Source organism: Anolis carolinensis, chromosome 1 (genome assembly GCF_035594765.1).
Source record: "Anolis carolinensis isolate JA03-04 chromosome 1, rAnoCar3.1.pri, whole genome shotgun sequence".
Classification (NCBI taxonomy): Eukaryota; Metazoa; Chordata; class Lepidosauria; order Squamata; family Dactyloidae; genus Anolis; species Anolis carolinensis.
Genome location: NC_085841.1, coordinates 2,881,266 through 2,905,932, shown reverse-complemented (window position 1 = coordinate 2,905,932; position 24,667 = coordinate 2,881,266). Strand labels below are relative to the sequence as shown.

Here is a 24,667-nt window from a genome sequence, read left to right as displayed (position 1 = left end):
AACATGGCCATACAGCCCGGAAAACATACAACAACCCTACAGTATAATCATTTTATATCTTGCCCACCTCTCCTCAAGGCATGGCAGAATACATTTAAAAGCACATTATGACACATTATGTAAAATGCGTATATTGAAACATATTTATATGAAATACATGTATATTACAATACACAAAATAAAGATTAAAATACAGTAAACACAGGACATGAGTTTAAAATTCATAGTTAAACATTGACTGAGTAGGTCTGCCGGAAGGGATATGGAGATAGGTCTTCAATTGTCTCTGATGTAGCTGCTATGGGATCGCTTCTTCCGGGTGGTCATTTCAGTCTTCTTTTGGGGCAGCCAATGAAGGGGTCCTCTGGGTTACAGTGGCCAGTTGGGTTCTGGCTGGTTAAAATAAATATAAAATCTAAAGGACCTCATTGTCCAACGGGGCAAGAGAAGGCCATCCTGTAGGAACCTGGACCCAAAACATGTAGGTCTCTAAAAGTCAAAGCCAACACTTTGTCCTTTTCCTGGAAACTCATTGGCAGCCAGTGGAGTGACTTTAGGATAGGTGTAATACAGTCACTTCTGGATGTTACAAGGTGTTCTTGTCACTAGTCTGTGTTTTGAGCCAACTGAAGTTTCCAAACTTGGTTCAAAGGGAGCCCAATACAGAGCACATTGAAGAAGTCCAGCCGTCAATGTCCCTCCGTCTTGAGATCCTTGGATCCTAGGAGAGGCACTCCTGACGTTTCAGCCAAAGCTGATAACACTATAGAACAAAATTGGAATGATTATCTGCTCCTGGCTTTAAAATGTTATGTCCTGATTAATTGTGTGGACCTTACTTTGAAAGTAATTGTGCTGTAAGTAATTTTCTGCTGTGCTGCAGAAAAATCCTGCCAATCAAAAGGTCAGCAGTTTGAGCCTTGGTCTGGGTGAGCACCTGCTGTTAGCTCCAGCTCACCTGCTCACCTAGCAAGTCGAAAGCAGAAATGCGAGTAGATAAATAGGTACTGCTTTTTAGCAGGGAGATAATAAAGGCGCCCTTAGCTCCTCAACATGGAAGATGGAGTGAAGGCATCTCCTGTAGCCAGAGTCGAACACAGTCTCCAAGATGCTGAAAATAAGATGGGAAAATCTGCCTTTACCTCTGTCTATGTTGTCTGTCCTTCTTAAGTGTATAATCGGCATTGAATGTTTGCTATATATGTGTGTTTATAAGCTGCTCTGAGTCCCCTTTGGGGTGATAAGGGTGGGGTATAAATACGGTAAATAAATATTCCAGAAAGATTTTTTTTTGGCTGCCACAAACTATGTTGAATTTGTTGAGACTCAATAACTCATTGTTATGCACTAAAAAACGAGACCAAAATGTGCTACGGGATGTCCCTCCTGCAAAACAATTTTTTTTGCAGTTTAATAAACTTTTCCCCCGTTTTTATGATACCACCTTTGATCGCAAGCACCTCTATTTTGCCTGGATTCAGTTTCAATGCATTTCTCCTCATCCAGCCCATTTCATCCTCCAGGCATTCCTTCAGAGGAGACATGCTCTCCTTAGCTGAAGACATGGAAAAATGCTTTGGGGATCAGGAGCATACTGATAACACCTCACTCACCCCATGTCTTTGGTTGATCTCTCCCTGGGGTTTCATGTCTATATTAAAGAGCAGTGGGGATAGAATAGCACCTTGTGGGACGATGCCTTTTTTGAGGAGCAGCTCTCCCCAAGTGCCACCACCTGGAACAAGCCTGAGATGACCGGAACCATTGCATCACAGTGCCTCCAATTCCCAAACCCCTCCAGAAACATATCGCACAAAAGACTGTCCAGCAAAAGTCCAACTTCTTTTATCTGGGCAACACAGTATGTCTCCGATATTTGCGGTTGGCTTTTCAAGTTGGCTTTTCTGACCACAAGTCCTCCAAGAAGGCTGGACTTCTGCTGCCCAGCTCAGGTCTTGCAAACCCAGCGCAGCCATGGCTTCTTGGATAGAGGCTGGATCCATACTGCCATGTAATCCAGTTTCCAAATCCAGATTTTCTGATTTGGATTATATCAACACTGCCATATAATACAGTCCAAAGCAGGTAATTTGGATTCGGAAACTGGATTTTAGGCAGCAGTGTAGATGGGGCCAGAGTCTCTCTGCTTGCAATGCACGCTCTGTTTTTTTCCTCCTACCTCCCACTTCCTTCCTCCTTTGTGCAAAGTGGAGACATCACCAGGCATAGTTTAGAGACCTCCAGGAGCCGTGGTGGTGCAATGGGTTAAACCCTTGTGCTGGCTGAACTGCTGACCTGAAGGTTGGGTTGCAAACCTGAAGGTTGCCGGTTCAAATCCGTGAGACAGGGTGAGCTTCTGTCTGTCAGCTCTAGTTTGCAGGAACATGAGTGAGGCCGGGCTGTGGTGCAGGCTGGATAGCAGCCAGCTGCAAGAAATCACTCTGACCAAGAGGTCATAAGTTCGAGGCCAGCGCAGTGCCTGCATCTGTCTCTGTCTCTGTTCTATGTTATGGCATTGAATGTTTGCCTTATATGTGTAATGTGATCCGCCCTGAGTCCCCTTCAGGGTGAGAAGGGCAGAATATAAATACTGTAAATAAATATTGTAAATAAATAAAGCCTCCCAGCAGGATGGTAACATATCCAGGCATCCCCTGGGCAATTCTCTCACACCAAGAAGCAACTTACAGTATGTTCTCAAGTTGCGTCTGACACAATAAAAAGAAACCAGGCATAGTTGGCTTTCTTCAGCAATCCTTCTCAAAATGCTGACAGGATGAGATAGAAAGCAATTTCTTGTTTCACTTGCACCCTCTGAAGTCCATCTCAAAATAGCAACATGAAGTGATGGGAAGCTTCTTCCTGTCTCATTCGTGCAGCATAGACACATCTTAGACAGAGCTGGTTTTCCTCTGCGGTCCATCTCAAATTGGCAGCGAGAAGTGATGAGAAGCCTCGTGATTCCCAAGTCATGGCCATAGGAACGTCCATCTTTCAGGAACTGACCGGCTGGTCAAATCCTCAGCAGCATGCTTCGCCCATGAGATGTCCCAAGGCTGCTGTTGGCATCATTTCCCGGATGCCATGTCTTCATCTGGAGCAGTCAATGGGTGTTCGGATTAAAAGAAGCTCTGGATGGCCTTCACGGGGAGAGATGGGGCCGGAAGGTGCGTGGCCGGATCATCATGGTGACCCTCTTGAGGGAGTAGTAATCTGTGTCCTTCCAGGTGTACCAGACCACACCGTCCGGACCCAGGATCTTGCGGCTTTTCAAGGAGTATCTGCCTCCCTGCGAATACAGACAAAGGGAAGGGGAGAAAGATGGGAGAAATTAGGAACCAAGTCCGTTCCTGCCCAGTAAAGTGACCATCTGTCAGGAGGGTTTGGATTGTGTCTTCCTGCCTGGAATAAGGGGGTTGGACTGGATGGCCTTTGGGTGTCCCTTCCAACTTTAGTGAAGGATAGACTACCTGGAAGTCTGGTGGCATCTCCTTTGCTGGAGACCTTCAAACAAAGCCTGGATGGACATATGTTGGGGAAGCTTTCATCATGCCTTCCTGCATGAAATAAGGGGGTTGGACTGGATGGCCTTTTGGGGTCCCTTCAAATTAGTTAAAGATAGACTCTCCAGAAGTCTAGTGGAGTTTCCTTCACTGGAGATCTCTAAACAGATATTGGATGACTATCTGCTGGGGGAGTTTTGATCGTATCTTCCTGCATGGCAGAAAGGGTTGGATTGGATGGCCTTTGGGGGCTCCTTCTGACTCTAGTGAAGTATAGACTGACTGAAAGTCAGGTGGAGTCTCCTTTGCTGGTGATCTTCAAAGAGACTGGATGGCCATCTGTTGGGGGAGTTTTGATTGTGTCTTCCTGCATGGCAGAAGGGGTTGGACTGGATGGTCTTTGGGGATCCCTTCCAACTCTATGATACTATATAGTGTGATGCTAGGGTGCCTGGGGCTTCCTACAGCCCACAATTCTCTTGACTGAAGCTGAAGAGACCGATGCCATGATTATTATTATTATTATTATTATTATTATTTTATTTTTATACCCCGCCCCATCTCCCTGAAGGGACTCGGGGCGGCTTACATGGGGCCAAGCCCGGACATCAACAATATAAAAACAGAACAATAAAACAGATCAATCAACAATAAAAACATGACTTCCCTGTATTTGGACACTAGACTCCAGTTGATTCAGCCCAGAAGCGCATTGGCTTCTTTAGCTGCAGCATGACACTCTTGGCTCATGTTCAGTTTGTGGTCCATTTAGGCTCCTTCTACACTAACCTATATCACAGGATTTGATCCCATATTATCTGATTTAAACTGGATTATATGATATCCTAGATCCTGAGGTACAGGGGCAGTGTGGAAGGAGCCGTAACTCTAGATCTTTTTCCCATTGACTGTTTTTCAAGGCCAGGTGCCACCCATCCCATATCTGCGCATTTCATTCATTTTCCTACTTGTGTGTAATACCATACATTTCTTCCTGTTGAACTTCATTTGGTTAGTTTTGGAACAGTTCTCTTATCTATTAAGGCCCACTGAGGCCCCTTCCACACTGCTTCTATATGTCAGGAGTTGATCCCAGATTGTATTTTTATTCCAGACCAGCTGTACCTGGAAACACATTGTTTGGCCCAGTCTGGATCAATGGGAAAGAAAGGATAGAGAAATAGTAAATTTCAGATATATGTATTTTCACAATGCTTGTGAGTAGGCAATATTTGTGGTTGTTCCATTGTCTGTGCAGATATGGAGATTGTCTGGTTTGGTGACTCTGGAACATGGAACATATTACTGTCCATGCAAGAAGCAATCCGTGACCTGATATAAATTGTAGAATTCTAAAGATTGCTTCTGAGTGTAAACATAGATAGATGGATTGATGAATATAGATCTCTTTCTTTCTCTGCCCTCCCCTTGGGAGCCAAGTTTCCCCTTGGCTTCTTCATTATTTTCCTGCTGGGAGAGGCCATAGGCTCCTCCCAGAGAGTGACCCCAATGCCTCTTCCTCCCTATTATGGAAAATCTGGCTACCAGTATTAAAAAAACCTCTAAACTCAGGACAATAAATAAAGAACACCACTCAGAAAACAGAGGAATTCCAGACATGAAACTATCAGGGCGGGCTAACACCTGCCAACAAAGGATTTCCCCAGGCAGGAAGCAGCCAAGCTTTGAAGCTGCAATGTTATTCAATGGCAATCAAGCTAGCCAATTGCAACATTCACCCTTGCCTCAGGCAGGCAAGAGTTCTTTCTGGACCTTCCACAAATATATAAAATCCACTTGACTACTTTGACAGGTTTTACCTGTCTCAGATGTGACAGGTTTGTGCATGTAGGTATGTGAATACCTTAAAACACTTGTCAGTTCGAATGCTACGTTGTGTCTAAATTTTGTAGCCATCGGTGAAGTAGTTTGGGAGATATAAGGTCTCCACAAACAGACATTACATTTTTATTTATATAGATTATCTGGCAGTGGAGACTCATATAATCCAGTTTAAAGCAGATAATCTGGGATCAAATCCTTGGATATATGACAGTGAAAAAGGGGCCTGAGTTATTAGGTCTCCCTCCCAATTTGGTCCTATCTGTAAATGTGATCACTAAGGGGAGGAGCTGTCTGCTATGACAGTTGCTAGGAGAGGAGGAGATTGTTTGGCCGTTGCTAAGGGGCATGGTTTTACTTGTCTCAGGCATGACAGGTTTGAGAAAGTAGGTATGTGAATACCTTAAAACACTCCTCAGTTATGTTGTGTCCAAATTTCGTAGCAATCGGTGAAGTAGTTTTGGAGATATGAGGTCCCCACAAACAGACATTACATTTTTATTTATATAGATTATCTGGCAGTGAAGAGCCATATAACCCAGTTTAAAGCAGATAATCTGGGATCAAATCCTGGGATATAGGAGAGTGAAAAGGGGGCCTGAGTTTTAGGCCTCCCTCCCAATTTGGTCCTATCTGCAAATGTGATCACTAAGGGGAGGAGCTGTCTGCTATGACAGTTGCTAGGAGAGGAGGAGACTGTTTGGCCGTTGCTAAGGGGCATGGTTTTACTTGTCTCAGGCGTGACAGGTTTGTGAAAGTAGGTATATGAATACCTTGAAACACCCCTCAGTTCGAATGCTACGTTGTGTCCAAATTTCGTAGCAATCGATGAAGTAGTTTGGGAGATATGAGGTCCCCACAAACAGACATTATATTTTTATTTATGTAGATTATCTGGCAGTGGAGACTCATATAATCCAGTTTAAAGCAGATAATCTGGGATCAGATCCTGGGGTATAGGGCAGTGAAGAAGGGGCCTGAGTTATTATGTCGCCCTCCCAATTTGGTCCTATCTGCAAATGTGATCACTAAGGGGAGGAGCTGTCTGCTATGACAGTTGAAATGAGATGAGGAGACTGTTTGGCCGTTGCTAAGGGGCATGGTTTTACTTCTCTCAGGTGTGACAGGTTTGTGAAAGTAGGTATGTGAATACTTTAAAACACTCCTCTGTTCGAATGCTATGTTGTGTCCAAATTTCGTAGCAATCGGTGAAGTAGTTTGGGAGATATGAGGTCCCCACAAACAGACATTACATTTTTATTTATATAGATTATCTGACAGTGGAGACTCATATAATCCAGGTTAAAGTAGATAATCTGGGATCAGATCCTGGGATAGAGGACAGAGCAGAAGGGGCCTGAGTTATTAAATCTGCCTCCCAAATTGCAAATGTGATCAGGATACTTCCTATTCCATTGTACAAATCATTGATAAAGATGTGGAATCGCCTTGAAAGGCCCAGAAGTGGACTCTCTTGATGGCACCCCAATGGTCACTTCTCTCCAAGAGGAAGAAAGGTAAAGCCATTGGACAGAAGCACCCTTTGGGTTCTGGGGCTGGCACAGAACAACAACAACAAGAGGGAGCAAGCTGCATGTGGCCCAAAGAGATGTGTGAGACCTTGTAGTAAACCCCGTTGAGGTTGGAGAAGAAGCACTGGTGGTACCACCATCCTCCGTGGGAGATGGCGGCGCAGATGTTCCCCGAGTCGGGTGTGCTGAAGCCCCTCTTGTTGTGGTACCAGGCGAACGAGTCCTCCACCGTCCCACTGAAGCCTTCCACCTGGAGACGGTAATAGTTCACCTCGTCCTCAATGCTGCAAAGAACAAGGAAACGCGTTGAAGGCATCTTATGGTGGGATTCCCAGCTGCGGTCCCTGGGCCGGATGGGCTTCGGAGGTGCCAAGGCCCAGTTGGCAAGGAATTTGGGCTGGAATTCTCTATCAGCTACATCACTATGATCAATCATATCATATAATGGGCCCGGGCTGTGGCGCAGGCGGGAGAGCAAGCCAGCTGCAATTAACTGCAATGAATCACTCATGATTTCGAGGCCGCTCTGAGCCTATGTTTGTCTTGTCTTTGTCCTATGTTAAAAGGCATTGAATGTTTGCCTATATGTGTAATGGGATCCGCCCTGAGTCCCCTTCAGGGTGAGAAGGGCAGAATATAAATGCTGTAAATAAATAAACAAATAATCACTTAGGGGACCCAGAAAATGCTTAGAGAGGTCCCCATCCTATGCATATGTATTATGCAGAAAATGCTCCCCCCCCCCCAGTGTTCATACAAAAATCCTATCTGATTATTGCATCAAATAAATCCTCAGCTGTGAAGATTACCCCCATGATTTTTCAGTATAAATATATATATTGTTTTGAATATTTTTGAATATTGTGTTGTCGAAGGCTTTCATGGCCAAAATCACTGGGTTGTTGTGGACAGAGATTACATCTAAAGAGGTTGCTGTGTGTTTTCCAGACTATATGGCCATGTTGCAGAAGCATTCTCTCCTGACGTTTCACCCGCATCTATGGCAGGCATCTTCAGAGGTTGTGAGGTACCTCTTTTTTTTTTTTAAATAATTTTATTAAAGGTTTTCAAACAACTTATACATCGAAAGAGGGGGAACAATATTTATAGGAAAGTTTGAAAAAGATATATGAAAAGCCAAAGAAAAATGAAAAAATAAAAATAAAAAAGAGAGAGAAAGAAGGAGAGAGAGAGAGAGAGAGAGAGAGGACATATATATATATATATATATATATATATATATATATATATATATATATATAGAGAGAGAGAGAGAGAGAGAGAGAGAGAGAGAGAGAGAGAGAGAGAGAGGTTGTGAGGTACCTCTGAGGATGGGTGAAACATCAGGAGAGAATGCTTCTGGAACATGGCCATACAACCCGGAAAATGCACAACAACCCATATTTGAATATTGTTTCTCTCTCTGTTGAAGATCTATGCTGATCAGAAGGGGTGGTTAGATGACCTCAAATGTCCCTTCCTAATCCGTGAAGATGTGGTTCTTTCCGAAAATGACACTGACCTGAAAAGCTGGTAAAAGGCATGCTTGTGCTTATTGTTCCAGTCCTCCATGTCGATGCGAAGAGAGTAGTCCCCTTGGTTGGTGATCTTGTGGATGTTCTCGTTGCCCATCCAGAACTCGCCATTGAGATCCCCAAATCCATCTTTGTACTCGTTCCAAGTCCGGTTGAAGTCGACTGTGCCGTCCAAGCGTCGCTGGATGACCGTCCAACCACCACCTGCCGACGACGGAGGGAGAAAGGGAGCAAAACAACGAGGGATGAAAAAATTACACTTACATTCTCATTAATTTTGCTGTTCACATTTACAGCCATGGCACCATTGTTGCCCTAAATCCACCTTAAATGCAGGCAGCTGCACAAGAAGAAGGAATTTTGTAAGTATCCTCTCTCATGTCCCACTTTTCTCTTTTCCTCCTGACAATGGTGCATTGGATGTGTGACTAGCTCCATTTCCTCGTTATCCCTCATTCATTCTATATGTGCAAATAAGAAACAATCAGGAAACAATCAAGGCCAGCTAACACCTCCCAGCAAAAGATTTCCCCAGGCAGGAAGCAGTCAGGCTTTGAAGCTTGCAAGGCTATTCAATGCTAATCAAGGTGGCCAATTGCAACAGTCATACTTGCCCCCAACAGACAAGCGTTCTTTCTCCCACCCTGGACATCATTCCTGCTTCTTGGTGGGGGGTTGGACTGGATGGCCCATGAGTTCTCTTCCAACTCTACTATTCTATGATTCTATGATTCTATGATTCCACAGATACATAAACTCCACTTGCTTAGTTTCCAACAAGACCTCACAGCCTCTGAGGATGCCTGCCATAGATGTGGGTGAATCGTCAGGAGGGAATGCTTATGGAACATGGCCATACAGCCTGGAAAATTCACAGCAACCCGGCAAATAATTTATTCCCAAATCTATCTATCTATCTATCTATCTATCTATCTATCTATCTATCTATCTATCTATCTATCTATCCGCAAAGTATGTATGTATGTATGTTTGTCTTTCTGTTTGTACCACAAAGGCTGCTGCTAGGTGAAGTGGCCCTCTGAGAGGTCACAGGGAAAGAAAGGTGACAGAAAGGTGAGCAAATTATAGGGAGCGGTCAACCCTCCTGCTCCACTGGCTGCCGTTCACCTTCCGGACCCAATTCAAGGTGCAAGTGATCACCTACAAAGCCCTGAACGGTTTGGGACCCTCCTACCTTAGTGATCACCTCTCCCCCTACGAACCTGCACGATCTCTTCGTTCGTTGGGGGAGGCCCTCCTCTCGCTCCCACCTCCGTCACAAGCGCGGTTGGTGGGGACGAGAGAGAGGGCCTTCTCCGTGGTGGCCCCCCGGCTCTGGAACTCGCTCCCCAGGGAAATCAGGCAAGCCCCCACCCTGGTAGCATTCAGAAAGAGCTTGAAAACCTGGCTCTTTACTCAAGCCTTTAGATAAAGATTGCTAATCCAGAAGCAATCTGTATCTGTGACCATTCTTGTACCGGTTTGCACCTTTTACCTTTGTCAACTCGATATAGACACAGGGTCTATTCCCATCCCAATTTGCACTTCCAGAATTTGCAGCACTTTATCAGTCACCTTGTGTTTACAATATTTATATGGTGCACCTTACCCAGTCTACTTTTACAATCTCTCAGTTTTAATCCATGTTTTTATTAGCTCTTGTTTTTTATTGGCTAATGTTTAATTTTTTTATTTTTATTTTTATTGTGCAAGTTGTTGTCTATTGCTGTGTTTTATACTGCTACTGTTTTTATTCGGGCTTGGCCCCATGTAAGCCACCCTGAGTCCCCTCCGGGGAGATAGAGGCGGGGTATAAAAATAAAGTTATTATTATTATTATTAGATATAGGAAGGAAGGAAGGAAGGAAGGAAGGAAGGAAGGAAGGAAGGAAGGAAGGAAGGAAGGAAGGAAGGAAGGAAGGACGGAAGGACGGAAGGAAGGAAGGAAGGAAGGAGAAAAAGAAAGGGGAAGGGGCAGAAAGAGGGATTGAGAAGAAAAAAAGAGAAAGAAGGAAGGGAAAGAAAAGGCAGGAAATGTATTAAGGGAAGGAAGGAAAGAAAAAAGGAATAAAGGCAGGTCTGAAATGAATGCAAAATGCCTCCTCTGGTCCTTGAATTTCAAACAAGGATGAGAGTCAGGCTGTCTTAACATTTGCAAACTGACTGGATGTTTACGTGAAGTCTTCTCTCTGCGTCATTGCTACTCTCACAAAAACTGGAGAATTAAAAATGGATGTTTGGAGATGACCTATGAAGACTGAAGGTAGCACAGTGAAACCTGGCAACTAAACCTTATTAGTCTTATATTACACACTATACAGGGGCCGCAGTGGGGCAGTGGGTTAAACCACTAAGCTGCTGAACTTGCTGACCAGAAGGTTGGTGGTTTGAATCACAAAGGACGGGGTGAGCTCCCATTGTTAGCCCCAGCTTCTCCCAACCTAGCAGTTCGAAAACATGCAAACGTGAGTAGAACAATCGATACCGGTTGAGCGGGAAAGAAATGGCACTCCACGCAGTCATGCCGGCCACATGACCTTGGAGGTGTCTACGGACAACACCGTCTCTTCGGCTTAGAAATGGAGATGAGCACCAACCCCCGGAGTCAGACTCGGCTGGACTTAATGTCAGGGGATACCTTTACCTTCATATATATATATATATATATATATATATATATATATATATATTGTGTGTGTGTGTGTGTATATATGGCACTGCAGTTCTAAGACATGCCCCATACTCAGAGATGTTGATATGGGGAGAAAGTTCAGCTCAGAATAAAAGAAATACTGTATTAAAAATAAATATTTAAAATCACATAAAGCCATTAAAACTACAAAATAGTGAAAACACAACATAAAAGTGTAATTACCTCTGCTTTGTAAGCCATGGGGGAAAATAAAGAGATATTTGAATGGGGCATCTGGAGGGTGACCATTTCCCATCTAATTGTGCTAGGACATTTAATGCTGCAATTACCTATGAACCAAAGCGCATGAAATGGAGATCCACCCCAATGCCACTGCCTGGAAGTGAATTTCTACTTTTCCATGGAAGAAGCATGAATTGAACCAAAGAGTCTACCCATCTCACAAAGCCTCCATGAGGACTAGGAACCCCATCGCCACTCACTGCACCTTCGACATCCATTTCGCACAGCACTTCGATAGGCAACCCTTCTGCAGAAGGCATGATGCTGTAGATGCCCGACCGACGGATCCCATTGTAGTAGATGGAGGCGCAGTCGATGGGGCAGTTCTTGCCGTGCTTCGTATCTGGGGAAGAAAACAGTTCAAAACAGTTCAAAAACAGTTCAAAAGGGGCCAGAAAGCAAGCAAGAAAGCAAGCAGTGGATTGCTTTCTTGCTTCTATTTGAATATTAGGAAGAACTTTCTGACTGTACAAGCTGTTCAACATTGGAACTCTCTGCCTCAGAGTGTGGTGGAAGCTTCTTCCTTGGAAACTTTTAAACTGGATGGCCATCTGCTAGGGATACTTTGATTATGATTTTCCTGCATGGCAGATGGGTTTGGACTAGATGGCCCAACCAAGGGTTTCTTCTGCTCAGACTCTTAGCATTGAATATTTGAGGGATGACCTTCCCCGCTTAATTTAAAAGGTTCTTGTTTTCCAAAGCTCATGAAATTTGAATTTAATATTGCTTCATTGTCTTGTATATTTTGATACGTGTACAGTCATCCCTTTGCCAACGTTAGGGGCAAAGAGCCCAGTGAAAATGGAAAATAATAATAATAATAATAAATCACTATGTTTTATACCCAAAGAAAACATCACTACAGGAAAGTTGTGGTCCTCCAGTAAGGCAGGAAATTGTGTATAGAGTGGTGCTAGAGGACCTAGAAATTTCCTATAGAAGAAATTCTATAGGAAATTTCTTAGAATCTCTAGTTCCTCCCATGTGACTCTGTTACATTACGTTAGGTTTTTTTAAAATTGGTCTTCTAATTGTAAGCCGCTCCAAGCCCTAGGGGAGTGGTGGAATATAAGTTTGAAAAATAAATAAATAAATAAATAAATAATTGCAGAATTTTTCAATATGAAGCCAATACAGAGTTTATGGCATGGTACAGTACGGAGTATAGCATTAGTTAGGCCAATTTTAAGTGTCAAGCAACCAGAAACTACATTTATCTTGTATCTACCAATCCCCAGGTATTTTAGTTTGGACCCACTAATTTGCGCCCCCGATGTCTCAGTGGATTAAACCCTTGTGCTGGCAGGCCTGCTGACCGAAAGGTTGGCTGTTTGAATCAGGGAGTGGGGTGAGCTCCTGTCTGTCAGCTCTAGCTTCCCATGCGAGGAAATGAGATGGTTTACCACAGGATGGCAAAACATCAAAACATCTGGGTGTTCCCTGGGCAACGTCCTTGCAGACAGCCAATTCTCTCACACCAGAAGTGACTTGCAGTTTCTGAAGTCGCTCCTGACACACACAAAAACCCTACTTTTGATTGTGCTGCTTGCAACTGATGTTACCATAGAAAGATATTATCACAGTAATAATAATAATAAAAAGGTAAAGGTTTCCCCTGACGTTAAGTCCAGTCGTGACCGACTTTGGGGGTTGGTGCTCATTTCCATTTATAAGCCGAAGAGCCGGCGTTGTCCGTAGACATCTCCTGGTCATGTGGCCAGCATGACTGCATGGAGCGCCGTTACCTTCCCGCCAGAGCGGTACCTATTGATCTACTCACATTTGCATGTTTTCGAACTGCTAGGTTGGCAGGAGCTGGAGCTAACAGTGGGCGCTCACTCCGCTCCCGGGATTTGAACCTGGGACCTTTTGGTCCGCAGGTTCAGCAGCTCAGTGCTCTAACACACTGTGCCACCAGGGGCCTTAATAATAATAATAATAATAATAATAATAATAATAATAATAATAATAATAGCAGAGCAATAATTTAATTACTTTGCATTCACAAGTGGATTAGGGTGCATCTATGCTATAGAATGAATGCAGTTTGACACTACTTGAACTGCGATGACTCAATGCTATGAAATTCTGGAAGTTGTATTGCAAGATCTTTAGCCTTCTTGGGTAAAGGATGCTGGTGCCTCACCAAACTACAATTCCCAGGTTTCTATAGCATTGAGCCATGGCAGTTAAAGTGGTCTCAAACTGCATTCATTCTATGGTGTAGACGCGTCCCTGTTTCTGTGTCCTCAGTGATGCCGAGTGACCTCACGTTTGGAGTCTGACGGCTTAAAGGATTGCAGCCCAGCGCAGCCGCCCTTTAGTCCTACGTCAGGGGCTCAGCGTGGATTTGGGCTACTGGGTGAAAGTCTTTCCCGAATTAATCCCCCTGAAAGGCTCCCTTGATCTGATTGTTGTGAAGGGATCAATGGCCTCCACTGAAGGAACCGGGCAAAGCGCATTAAGGCTCCTCTTGGAAGGGGAATCGAGGACTTGGGAAGAAGGTGCGGGCTGGGATCCAAAAGGCACAGAGGGAAAAACCTTGAGGCTAGTGATGCCCATGTCAGCTTGGTCCTGATTTGGACCAAGGAGCTCTCCAAGGTGCTGAACCACCAACCATCACATTGTTTCAGCACCTCAGAGAGCTGCTCAGCTGCTCAGTCATTTAGTCGTCTCTGACTCTTGGTGACCTCCTGGACCAGGCCAGGCCAGAGCTCCCTGTCAGCCGTCACCGCCCCCAGTTCTTTCAAGGTCAACCCAGTCACTTCAAGGATACCGTCTATCCATCTCGCCCTTGGTCGGCCTCTCTTCCTTTTTCCTTCCCTTTTCCCCAGCATCGTGATCTTCTCCAAGCTTTCCTGTCTCCTCATGATGTGGCCAAATTACTTCAGCTTTGCCTCTCATCTCCTTCCCTCCAGTGAGCAGCCACTGGGCATTATTTCCTGGAGGATGGACTGGTTGGATCTTCTTGCCAAGGTCCAAGGCACGCTCAGGATTTTCCTCCAGCACCAGAGTTCATAAGCCTCTCTCTTCCTTCGCTCAGCCTTCCTTATGGTCCAGCTCTCGCATCCATAGGTGACTATGGGGAATACCATGGCTTTGACTATGCGGACCTTTGTTGCCAGTGTGATGTCTCTGCTCTTCACTATTTTGTCGGAGCCTCCGGTGGCCTAGGGGATAAAAGCCTTGTGACTTGAAGGTTGGGTTGCTGACCTGAAGGTTGCCAGGTTCGGATGCCACCCAGGGAGAGCGTGGATGAGCTCCCTCTATCAGCTCCAGCTCCATGCAGGGACATGAGAGAAGCCTCCCACAAGGATGGTAAAACATCAAAACATCTGGGTGTCCCTTGGGCAACGTCCTTGCAGATGGCCAATTCTCTCACTCCAGAAGCAACTCAAGTTGCTCCTGACACACACACAAAAAAAAAACTATTTTGTCAAGGTTGGCCATTGCTCTCCTCCCAAGAAGGAAACGTCTTCTGATTTCCTGGCTGCAGTCTGCATCTGCCGTGATCTTCGTGCCTAGAAATATAAAGTCTGTCACTGCCTCCACGTTTTCTCCTTCTATTTGCCAGTTATCAATAGGTGTAGTTGCCATGATCTTGGTTTTCTTGACGTTTAACTGCAACCCAGCTTTTGCACTTTCTTCTTTCCCCTTGGTGATAAGGCTCCTCGGCTCCTCCTCGCTTTCAGCTATCAGAGTGGTATCATCTGCATACTTTAGGTTGTTCATGTTTCTTCCAGAAATTTTAACTCCGGCCTTGGATTCCTCAAAGAATCACCTTGGAGAGCAGTGAACCTAAATGGAAGGAAAGAAGAAGGAAGGAAGGAAGGAAGGAAGGAAGGAAGGAAGGGGAAGGGAAGGATGACCGGGGGCTTCCTCACCTGGGTAGTGCATCATCTCCTGCTGGAGACGCATGTCGACGGGGACCAGGCACCCTGGGTTGTGTCGTACCCACTCCATCAGGACGGAAATGTTGTGCACCTGGGCCTGCATGTTGTAGAGCAGCGTGGCCTGCATGTGTTGCACGGCGGCCGCCTCATGGGCCCGCTGCTCCAGGTCCTGCACCCGCTGCTCCACCGAAGAGTTGCGGCTGGACTTCTCCTCATGCTTAAGCCGGTCAAAAAAAGGAATAAACCAAGAGGAAAACGAGTCACCCAAAATGTATTCCACAAAGAGTGCACACAAAAATAGTTTCCACCACTGCTTTCTTTCTTAGAAACTCATTTGGATTACAGCCCCCAGCATCCTCAAACTATTGGAAAGGAGATCAAACTACAGGAAAGGAGATTCCACCTGAACATCAGGAAGAACTTCCTCACTGTGAGAAGGGCTGTTCAGCAGTGGAACTCTCTGCCCCTGACTGTGGTGGAGGCTCCTTCTTTGGAGGCTTTTAAGCAGAGGCTGGATGGCCATCTGTCGGGGGTGCTTTGAATGCGATTTTCCTGCTTCTTGGGAGGGGGTTGGACTGGATGGCCCATGAGATCTCTTCCAACTCTACTATTCTATGATTCTATGATTCTAAGTACGGTCACTCCAGAAACATAAAATCCTAGAATCCTAGAGTTTGAACAGACCTGGTGGGCCATCCAGTCCAACCCCATTCAGCCAAGAAGCAGGAAAATTGCATTCAAAGCACCCCTGACAGATGGCCATCCAGCCTCTGCTTAAAAGCCTCCAAAGAAGGATCCTCCACCATACTCTGGGGCAGAGAGTTCCACTGCTGAACAGCTCTTCTCATAGTGAGGAAGTTCTTCCTAATGTTCAGGTGGAATCTCCTTTCTTGTAGTTAGAAGCTATTGTCCTGCATCCTAGTCTCCAGGGCAACAGAAAGGAAGCTTGCTCCGTCCTCCCTATGACTTCCCCTCACATCTTGATCCCTGGCCCTCCTCATGTCTCCTCTCAGTCTTCTCTTCTGCAGGCTAAACATGCCCAGCTCTTTAAGCCACTCCTCACAGGGCTTATTCTCCAAACTCTAGATCATTTGAGTCGCCCTCCTCTGGACACATTCCAGTTTAGAGTCAACATCTCATTTCAATTGGGGTGTCCAGAATTGGACACAGTGTGATTCCAGGTATGACCTGACCAAAGCAGACTAGAATAGATGGAGAGCAAGACTTCCATCCCTGGACCTAGACATTAAGCTTCTATTTATGCAGGTTAAAATCCCATCGTTTTTTTTTTGCTGCTGCAACCAACATTGTTGGCTCATGTTTAACTTGTCCACGAGGAATCCAAAATCTTTTTCACACGTCCTGCTGTCGAGCCAGGCATCGTCCCCCATTCTGTACCTTTGCATTTCATTTTTTCTAAGTGAACTCTTTTGCATTTGTCCCTGTTGAACTTCATTTTGTTAGTTTTGGTCAATCGTCTTTCTAATTGGTTAGGATCGTTTTGGATTCTACTCCTGTCTTCTGGAGTCTTGGCTCTCCCTCCCAATTTGGTTTCATCTGCAAACTTGATGATCATGCTGTCTATCATAATGTTGTCACCCAGGAACATAAACTCATGGTATCGTAGAGCTGGAAGTCTCCACAAAAGCCATGTAGGCCACCCTTTTGTTATTCAGGAATATAGACAAGTAAAACCTACTCTTGAAAATATGCAATTTCTGTTTAAAGACCTCCAAAGAGAAGGCTCTCTAATTAATCAACTACCAAACAGTCCATACAATTTAAAAAGTTCTTCCAAACATTTAGATGTAATGTGTTGTCAAAGACTTTCATGGCCGGAATCACAGGGTTGTTCTATGTTTTCCGGGCTGTATGGCTATGTTCCAGAAGCATTCTGTCCTGATGTTTTGCCCACATCTATAACAGATATCTTCAGAGGTTGTGAGGTACTTCCCAACCTCTGAGGATGCCTGCCATAGATGTGGGTGAAACGTCAGGAGAGAATGCTTCTGGAACATGGCCATATAGTCTGGAAAACACACAACAACCTCTTTAGATGTAATCTCTGTCCCTGTAGTTCAAACCTATGGCTTCGGACCTTTCCAGACAGGCCCTATATCCCTGGATCTGATTCCAGGTTTTCTGCTTTAAAATGGATTATATGAGTCCGCACTGCCAGATAATCTGGGAAAAACAGAAAACCTGGGATCAAATCCTGGAATATAGAGCCTTAGTCTCAAGAGCATCAGAAAATAAGCTTTCCTCCTTTCTCAGGGTGATTTCCTTTCAATTATTTAAACATGACAATCACACCCCCTCTCAGCTGTCTTTTCTCCAAGTTAGAAGTCCCCTCGGTATATTCCACCATCCTCCTACTTATGCAGCCTTGAATTGCATTGGCTATTTTAGCTGCTGCATCACACTGTTGGCTCATGTTCAACTTGTAGTATACTAAGACTGTATTTTTTTTATCAGGTACTGCTTCATCAATGAACTTTGGACTGTCACTCTGGAGATTGAGCAATGGAAATATAAGAGATGCTCTCGGCAAGGCACACTCTCTCAGCCTCAGGGGAAGGCAAATGCAATCCTCTTGTGAACACTTCTTGCCAAGAAAACCCCATGATAGGTTCACCGTGAGTCAGAAATGGCTTGTTGGCACACAACAACAAAACAAACTCTTAGCCCAGCTCTCTAATATGTTACGGCCACTTTGAATAGTGTTGCGGTCCTCTAGGGTATTAACTCTTTCTTAATTTGGTGATATCTGTGAATCTGATAAATATTTATTCCTTTCCTTCAACTAAAGTTTCAATTAAGGGGCCGGGCTGTGGCGCAGCTGGTTAAGTAGCTAGCTGCAATAAATCACTACGACCAAGACATCATGAGTTCGAGGCCTGCCAGTGTAGGAGTGAGCACCCGAGCATTAAAAAAATAGCCCCTGCTCATTGTTGACCTAAGCAATCGAAAGATAGTTGCATCTATCAAGTAGGAATTTAGGTACCACTTTGCAGGGAGACTAATTTAACTAATTTACGACACCATAAAAATCGTCCAGCAGTCATTTGGAATGAGGAAGTATCCATCAAGATGTCACAGTGGATAATGAAGCAGCAGCTTCCCCTGTGGCCAGAATCAAGCATACCCTCAGGAAGCTGGAAGCTGGAGAAGGTTAAATTGCCTCTGTGTCTGTCTCTGTCTCTGACTCAATGTTCATATGGCATTGAATGTTTGCCATACATTGTGATCCACCCTGAGTCCCCTTTGGGGTGAGAAGAGGGCGGAATATAAATACTGTAAGGTAAAGGTAAAGGTTTCCCCTGACATTAAGTCCGGTCATGTCTGACTCTGGGGGTTGGTGCTCATCTCCATTTCTAAGCCGAAGAGCCGGTGTTGTCCGTAGACACCCCCAAGGTCATGTGGATGGCATGACTGCATGGAATACCATCACCTTCCCGCCGGAGAGGTACCTATTGATCTACTCACATTTGCATGTTTTCAAACTGCTAGGTTGGCAGAAGCTGGAGCTAACAGTGGGAGCTCACTCCACTCCCTGGATTCGAACCTGGGACCTTTTGGTCTGCAGCTTCAGCAGCTCAGCGCTTTAACACACTGCGCCACTGGAGGCTCCTGCCCAGTGATACTCCTTTAATTGGCATGGGGCAATGGTACGGAATCATGGGAGTTGTAGTTTTGCATAGTCTTTAGCCTTCTCTGCCAAAGAATGCTGGCTCCTCACCAAACAACACCTCCCAGGATTCCATAGCATTTAGCCATGGCAGTTCAAATGGTGTCAAACCGCATTAATTGGACAATGCAGATGCGCCGTAAGTCATTTAGAAAGATGTTAAACACCGAACCAAGACTTTGAGTGGATTCATTAGATCTGCTTTACTTGTGGCTGATGATTGGTTTTAGCCCTAAGTCTTATTAATGAGAAACAACAATTCCCAAGTCAGTGCTCTTGCCTTTGGAAATCTCCCCTTGACCCCAAGGACTGGAGAAGAAAAGCAAAGCTCTGAGATTTGGGAAACGGACCCTTCATCTTTCATGGTTTTCAAGATGCTCTTCCCCTGACAGAAAGGGTGGAGAAGGGCTGTTCATTCTCTGCAGCATCTCTTAGTCATTTTCCAGCTAAGCTCCTTGCAGGAATTTCCTAATGCCAGATCAGACCATTGATCCGACTACTAGCCGCTGGTGCTTACAGGGCATCAGGCACGAAGCTTCGCCTGGAAACGTGGGCGTATGGTCAGCATGATGTCCAAGGATGTTCCCTTCCGCCCACCAAGCCTCTGCCTGCTGCGTGGGAGGAATGCCCTGCATGAGGACACAGAGCCTGGACAAAACCCTTGAGGACATCCAGTCCAACCCCTTTCTGCCAGGCAGGGAAAGTCACAATCAAAGCCCTCCCGACAGAAGGCCATCCAGCCTCTGTTTAAAGACTTCCAGAGGAGGAGATTACATCGGCCTTGTATCCCATTGCCTGATAACATTTACCATTAGAAAGCTTTTCTTAATGTTTTAATGAAATCTCTTCTTCTGCCATTGTGTCCTAACCTCTAGAACAGAGCTTTCCAGGCTGTATGTTGAATATGATGGGAAACCTTTGGGTTTATATGAAGTAAGCAATAAATCATATAAATGCTCTGAAGTTGCCAGCCACAGATGCAGGCAAAACATCAGGAGAAAGTGCTGCTAGAAAATGGCCATACAGCCCAGAAATTATACAGCACTCCAGTGATTCCATCCGTGAAAGCCTTCAACAATATAATAAATCATATATTTTTAATATATACTAGCTGTGCCGGGCCACGCGTTGCTGTGGCGTTGTCTGGTGGTGTTGGTGAGAACTTGTTGAGGTAGTGGTGGTATTGAATGTCTGTTGTATGGTTGTCTTTATGTTTAGTATGCATTGGGTTGTTTGTGTACTGTGAAAGTGGTGAGGGTAGAGGGGGGTCTATGTCCCTGTGTAGTATTGTATAGTATTTATACGTTGTCCATGTGTTGTGAATGCTTGGATTGTGTCCTAATGCATGGTAGAAAGGGTTCGGCTGGATGGCCCTCAGGGGTCTCCAAACTCTTGGATTCTATGCTTCTATTATTATTATTATTATTATTATTATTATTATTATTATTATTATTATCATCATCATCTTCTTCATCATTATTATGTAGAGGCTGGATGGCCATCTGTCAGGATAATATGATTATAAATGGGTAATATAGCTGTGTGGAAGGGCCTTGAGTCTACATTGTCATATAATCCTGTACAAATTAGATAATCTGTGGAAGAGGCCTAAGTGAGGCCTGACTGTGCCTGTCCCCTGGGTTGAGTAGGTTGCTAGGAGACCAAGTGGGCGGAACTTAGCCTTGTAACTGGCAGCAATTGGATAAAAACAATTATTCCTCTCTCTCTAATTAGGATTTTATTTTTCTTTTCTTTTTGTTGTATCAACCTAGAGCCGTGGATGATGGGTTGTGTTGTCAAATTTCGAGGTTGGGGGGCCTGTAGTTTTGTTGTTTTGTCCGCTGCCCTGATGCCATCACTCTTTTATATAAATATATATATATATATATATATATATATATATATATACACAGTATATGCAAGGTTTTCATGAGATATAAATCATATATTTTTTAAAAAAATATATGCAATGTTTTCATGAGATATGTTATATCACCATACAATTTGGTATTACAATTTAGACCTGTGTCCATATCACTTAAATTGGTTGGCTTCACATCTGATTTGCTAGTACCTGGGAGCTGTAGTTCAGTGAGACACCAGCACTGAATTAGAAAAGACTGCAATGGCCATCCAACCCAAGCCCTTGACAAGCACTTTTTGGCCCAACTTGAACAAGGGCACAGAGAGCAAAGGAAGCCCTACAGGGGTATTCACCATTTCCTATGCCATCCAGGACCTATCTATCTATCATCTATCATCTGTCAGTCTATCATCTATCTATCTATCTATCTATCTATCTATCTATCTATCTATCTATCTATCTATCTAAAATTGGCTGGAGTTACACTTAAAAATGTACCTGTTCTGACTTAGAAACTCACCTTAAGAACACACCTACAGAGCCTATCTTGTTCATAACTTAGGGACTGTATGTATGTCTATGATTCCATAGTGCTCAGCCAAGGGGAGACAGTACAAAAAGGAAGAGATTGCATGAAGATTGTAGGCTGTCCTACATTTGTGAAATTTGAGCTGGGGCCAGGCTGTGGTGCAGCTGGTTAGTAGCCATCTGCAATAAATTTACTCCTGACCGAGAGGTCATGAGTTCGAATCCAGCCCGGGTTGAATTGAGCATCTGAACATTAAATAACCTAGCTCATTGTTGACCTAAGCAACCCGAAAGACAGTTGCATCTGTCAAGTAGGAAATTTAGGTACTGCTTTATGCAGGGAGGCTAATGTTAACTACCCTATTTCCCCAAAAATAAGACATCCCTGAAAAATAAGACCTAGTAGAAGTTTTGCTGAATTGCTAAATATAAGGCCTCCCCTGAAAGTAAGACCTAGCAAAGTTTGTGTTTGGAAGCATGCCCGCCAAACAGAACACCCGAGCATGCAGGATCGGTCAATGTACATGGAAATGGAAATAATGGTAGTAACAAGAAATTCTTGATAGGATTCACAGTTTGTCTGGTTATGCTGGTTTGTGATGACAACTACTGTACAGTTTAGAATAAATGTTCATTTATTTGTTCAACAATAAATGTGAATTCTTCTTCGTGGAAAAATAAGACATCCCCTGAAAATAAGACCTAGCGCATCTTTGGGAGCAAAAATTAATATAAGACACTGTCTTATTTTTGGGGAAACACGGCAATTTATGGCACCATAAAAACATCCAGCAATGTGTGGAAGAATGAGGTAGTACTCCATTAAGGACTCGGTGTCACAGTGGATGATGAAGCAGCAGATCCCTCCTGTGGCCAGAATCAAGCATACCCTCATGAAGCCAGAAGCTGGAAATTTATTAAATTGCCTCTGTGTGTGGTATGTCTAATGGCATTGAATGTTTGCCATATGTATGTGCATTGTGATCTGCCCTGAGTCCCCTTTGGGGTGAGAAGGGTGGAATATAAATACTGTAAATAAATAAATAATAATAATTACCTGGGCTTTGGCCTCTCATAGGGTCTGCATAACTCAGAGCCACATTGATAGGAAACATCTCTTTCCCCTTTGACGCCCTACCAAAGGAACCAACCTGCAGCTCCAGGATTTTGATGCGGTGCCGGTGGTTCCTCAGCTCCTCCTGAAGCTCCGAGATGAGCTCCCGCAGCTCCAGGATCTGCTGCTTCCGCTCCTCGTTCTCATGCAGCCAGTAGGACACTTCGTCGGTGCAGCGGAACATGTCTGGGCACCGCTGTTCGTCCAGCTGCGGCAACGTGGCCACGATCTTGCACCTCCCGTTGGGCAGGACCTGGTTGCTGTACTCGCCGCAGTGGATGAGGCCGGGGCTGTCCTGGTGGTGCCCATCATCCCCGTCGATGCCGTTACCGTCCGATGACAAAGGTCTCTGAGACGAGCCACAAGCCAAGAAGGCCAAGAAGAGGAGAGCCCTCCATGCCATCCTGGTGAGTCTTAGAGAGACTTAGGACAAAGCCAGAGGGGAAGATATGGAGAGAAGCCACAACTAATGGGATATATAGCGCAGTCCCACATCCACGTTCATCTGTCACAAGGTGCATTGACATGAATGGAGAGTGACCAGATGCCAAGGAGGTCTTTGGATGGATAGCGTGGCCTCCATAAGAGCGTCCAGACCTGCAAGAAAACACAACAACAAAGGCACCCAGAAGCGGTTACATTTTCTCCAAGATACCATTCACTTTCCTCAAGGTGGTTGGACCTGATGGCTTTTGCCTTCTCTTCCAACAATACGATTCTATTATTTGATCACACTTTGTACAAAAACAGCCACCAGCTTGGTCTATAAGTCTGTGCCCTTCTCTTGGATTCTTGGAACCCTGTATATGTGCTTTCGGAGAGTAACTGTTACATGCTTTTGTTACGCCCCCATTATTTATCCTCTAGACTGTCTGCTATCTTTTTCCTTAGTTCCCTGTGGTTTTATTCTTATCCTTTTTCTTATCCTTTTCTCACCCCGAGTTTTAACTGAGTGTTAGTGCGGCCTGCCCTGTTATATTGCTCTTTGGATTTTGTGTTGTACTGTATATGATTCTTTATTGTATTGTTGTAACTGTATTATGATATGTTGTTTTTATATTGTGTTATATTGTATTTTTCCCGGGCATGGCCCCATGTAAGCCGCCCCGAGTCCCCATTGGGGAGATGGTGGCGGGGTATAAATAAAGTTTTATTATTATTATTATTATTATTATTATTATTATTATTATTATTATTATTATATGCTTGGGTTTTCCTTGGATTAAAGAGAACTGTTTGCCTCCCGTTGTGTTTTCTAATTCTTTCAGTACCAGGACCGGTTGTTTGCAGCACTGAAATGGATCAGCATCAACCGAGATGCTTTCTCAGCCCCATTGAAGTCCCTACCATGAAAAGATGACTCTCGTGGGCATTTCCAATTTCTTCTCTAGCTCCTGAAAATACAAAAAAAAAAAAACCACCAAGAAAATGGCTGAATTTCCAGTGCGTAATACAATATCGATTCTAATGTAAATGTGGCAGCAAGATCCACCTTGGGTTTTAGTCAGAATTTTAAAGATGGCATTCAAGATGGATTGAAAGGCCACTTTGAGTCTCCTTGTGGAGAGAAAAGCAGGGCATAAAGATAATAATAATAATAATAATAATAATAATAATAATAATAATAATAATAATAGTCCTAGACACTTGGGAAGTGTTCGACTTGTGATTTTGTGATACAAAATCCAGCATATCTATCTTGTTTGCTATGTCATACAATATATAATAATAATAATAATAATAATAATAATAATAATAATAATAATGTGTTGTCGAAGGCTTTCATGGCCGGGATCACAGGGTTGTTGTATGTTTTCCGGGCTGTCTGGCCATGTTCCAGAAGTATTTTCTCCTGATGTTTCGCCCACATCTATGGCAGGCATCCTCAGAGGTTGTGAGGTATGAGGATGCCTGCCATAGATGTGGGTGAAACTTCAAGAGAGAATACTTCTGGAACATGGCCATACAGCCCGGAAAACACACAACAACCCAATAATAATAATCATACTCTGTCTTTGTGTCAATAATAGTAATGGTGGACTGTGGCTAGAGACCAGCCATGGAAACCCATTGGGTGCATCAAACACTCTCAGATGCAGAAAGCACCAATATTAGGGTTGACTGAGCTTGCAAAAGACTCGGGCTCGGGCTCGGGCTGTGGCTCAGGCTGGAGAGCAGCTGCAATGAATCACTGCAATGAATCACTCTGACCAGGGGGTCATGAGTTCGA

General features: G+C 44.3%; 1 protein-coding gene across 1 annotated transcript; it reads right to left on the bottom strand.

Annotated features, from left to right (window-relative positions):
* Nucleotides 1–42: 42 nt before the first annotated feature.
* Nucleotides 43–23,240, bottom strand: LOC100553472 (fibrinogen-like protein 1). The gene is made up of 6 exons (XM_003227908.3): nucleotides 22,475–23,240; nucleotides 15,235–15,460; nucleotides 11,553–11,690; nucleotides 8,400–8,616; nucleotides 6,966–7,161; nucleotides 43–3,289 (listed from the first exon to the last, which is right to left on the bottom strand). Exons 1-6 carry the CDS (start codon nucleotides 22,838–22,840, stop codon nucleotides 3,143–3,145), a joined length of 1,290 nt encoding a protein of 429 aa, XP_003227956.2. The 5' UTR covers nucleotides 22,841–23,240; the 3' UTR covers nucleotides 43–3,142.
* Between the last annotated feature and the right edge of the window lie 1,427 nt (nucleotides 23,241–24,667).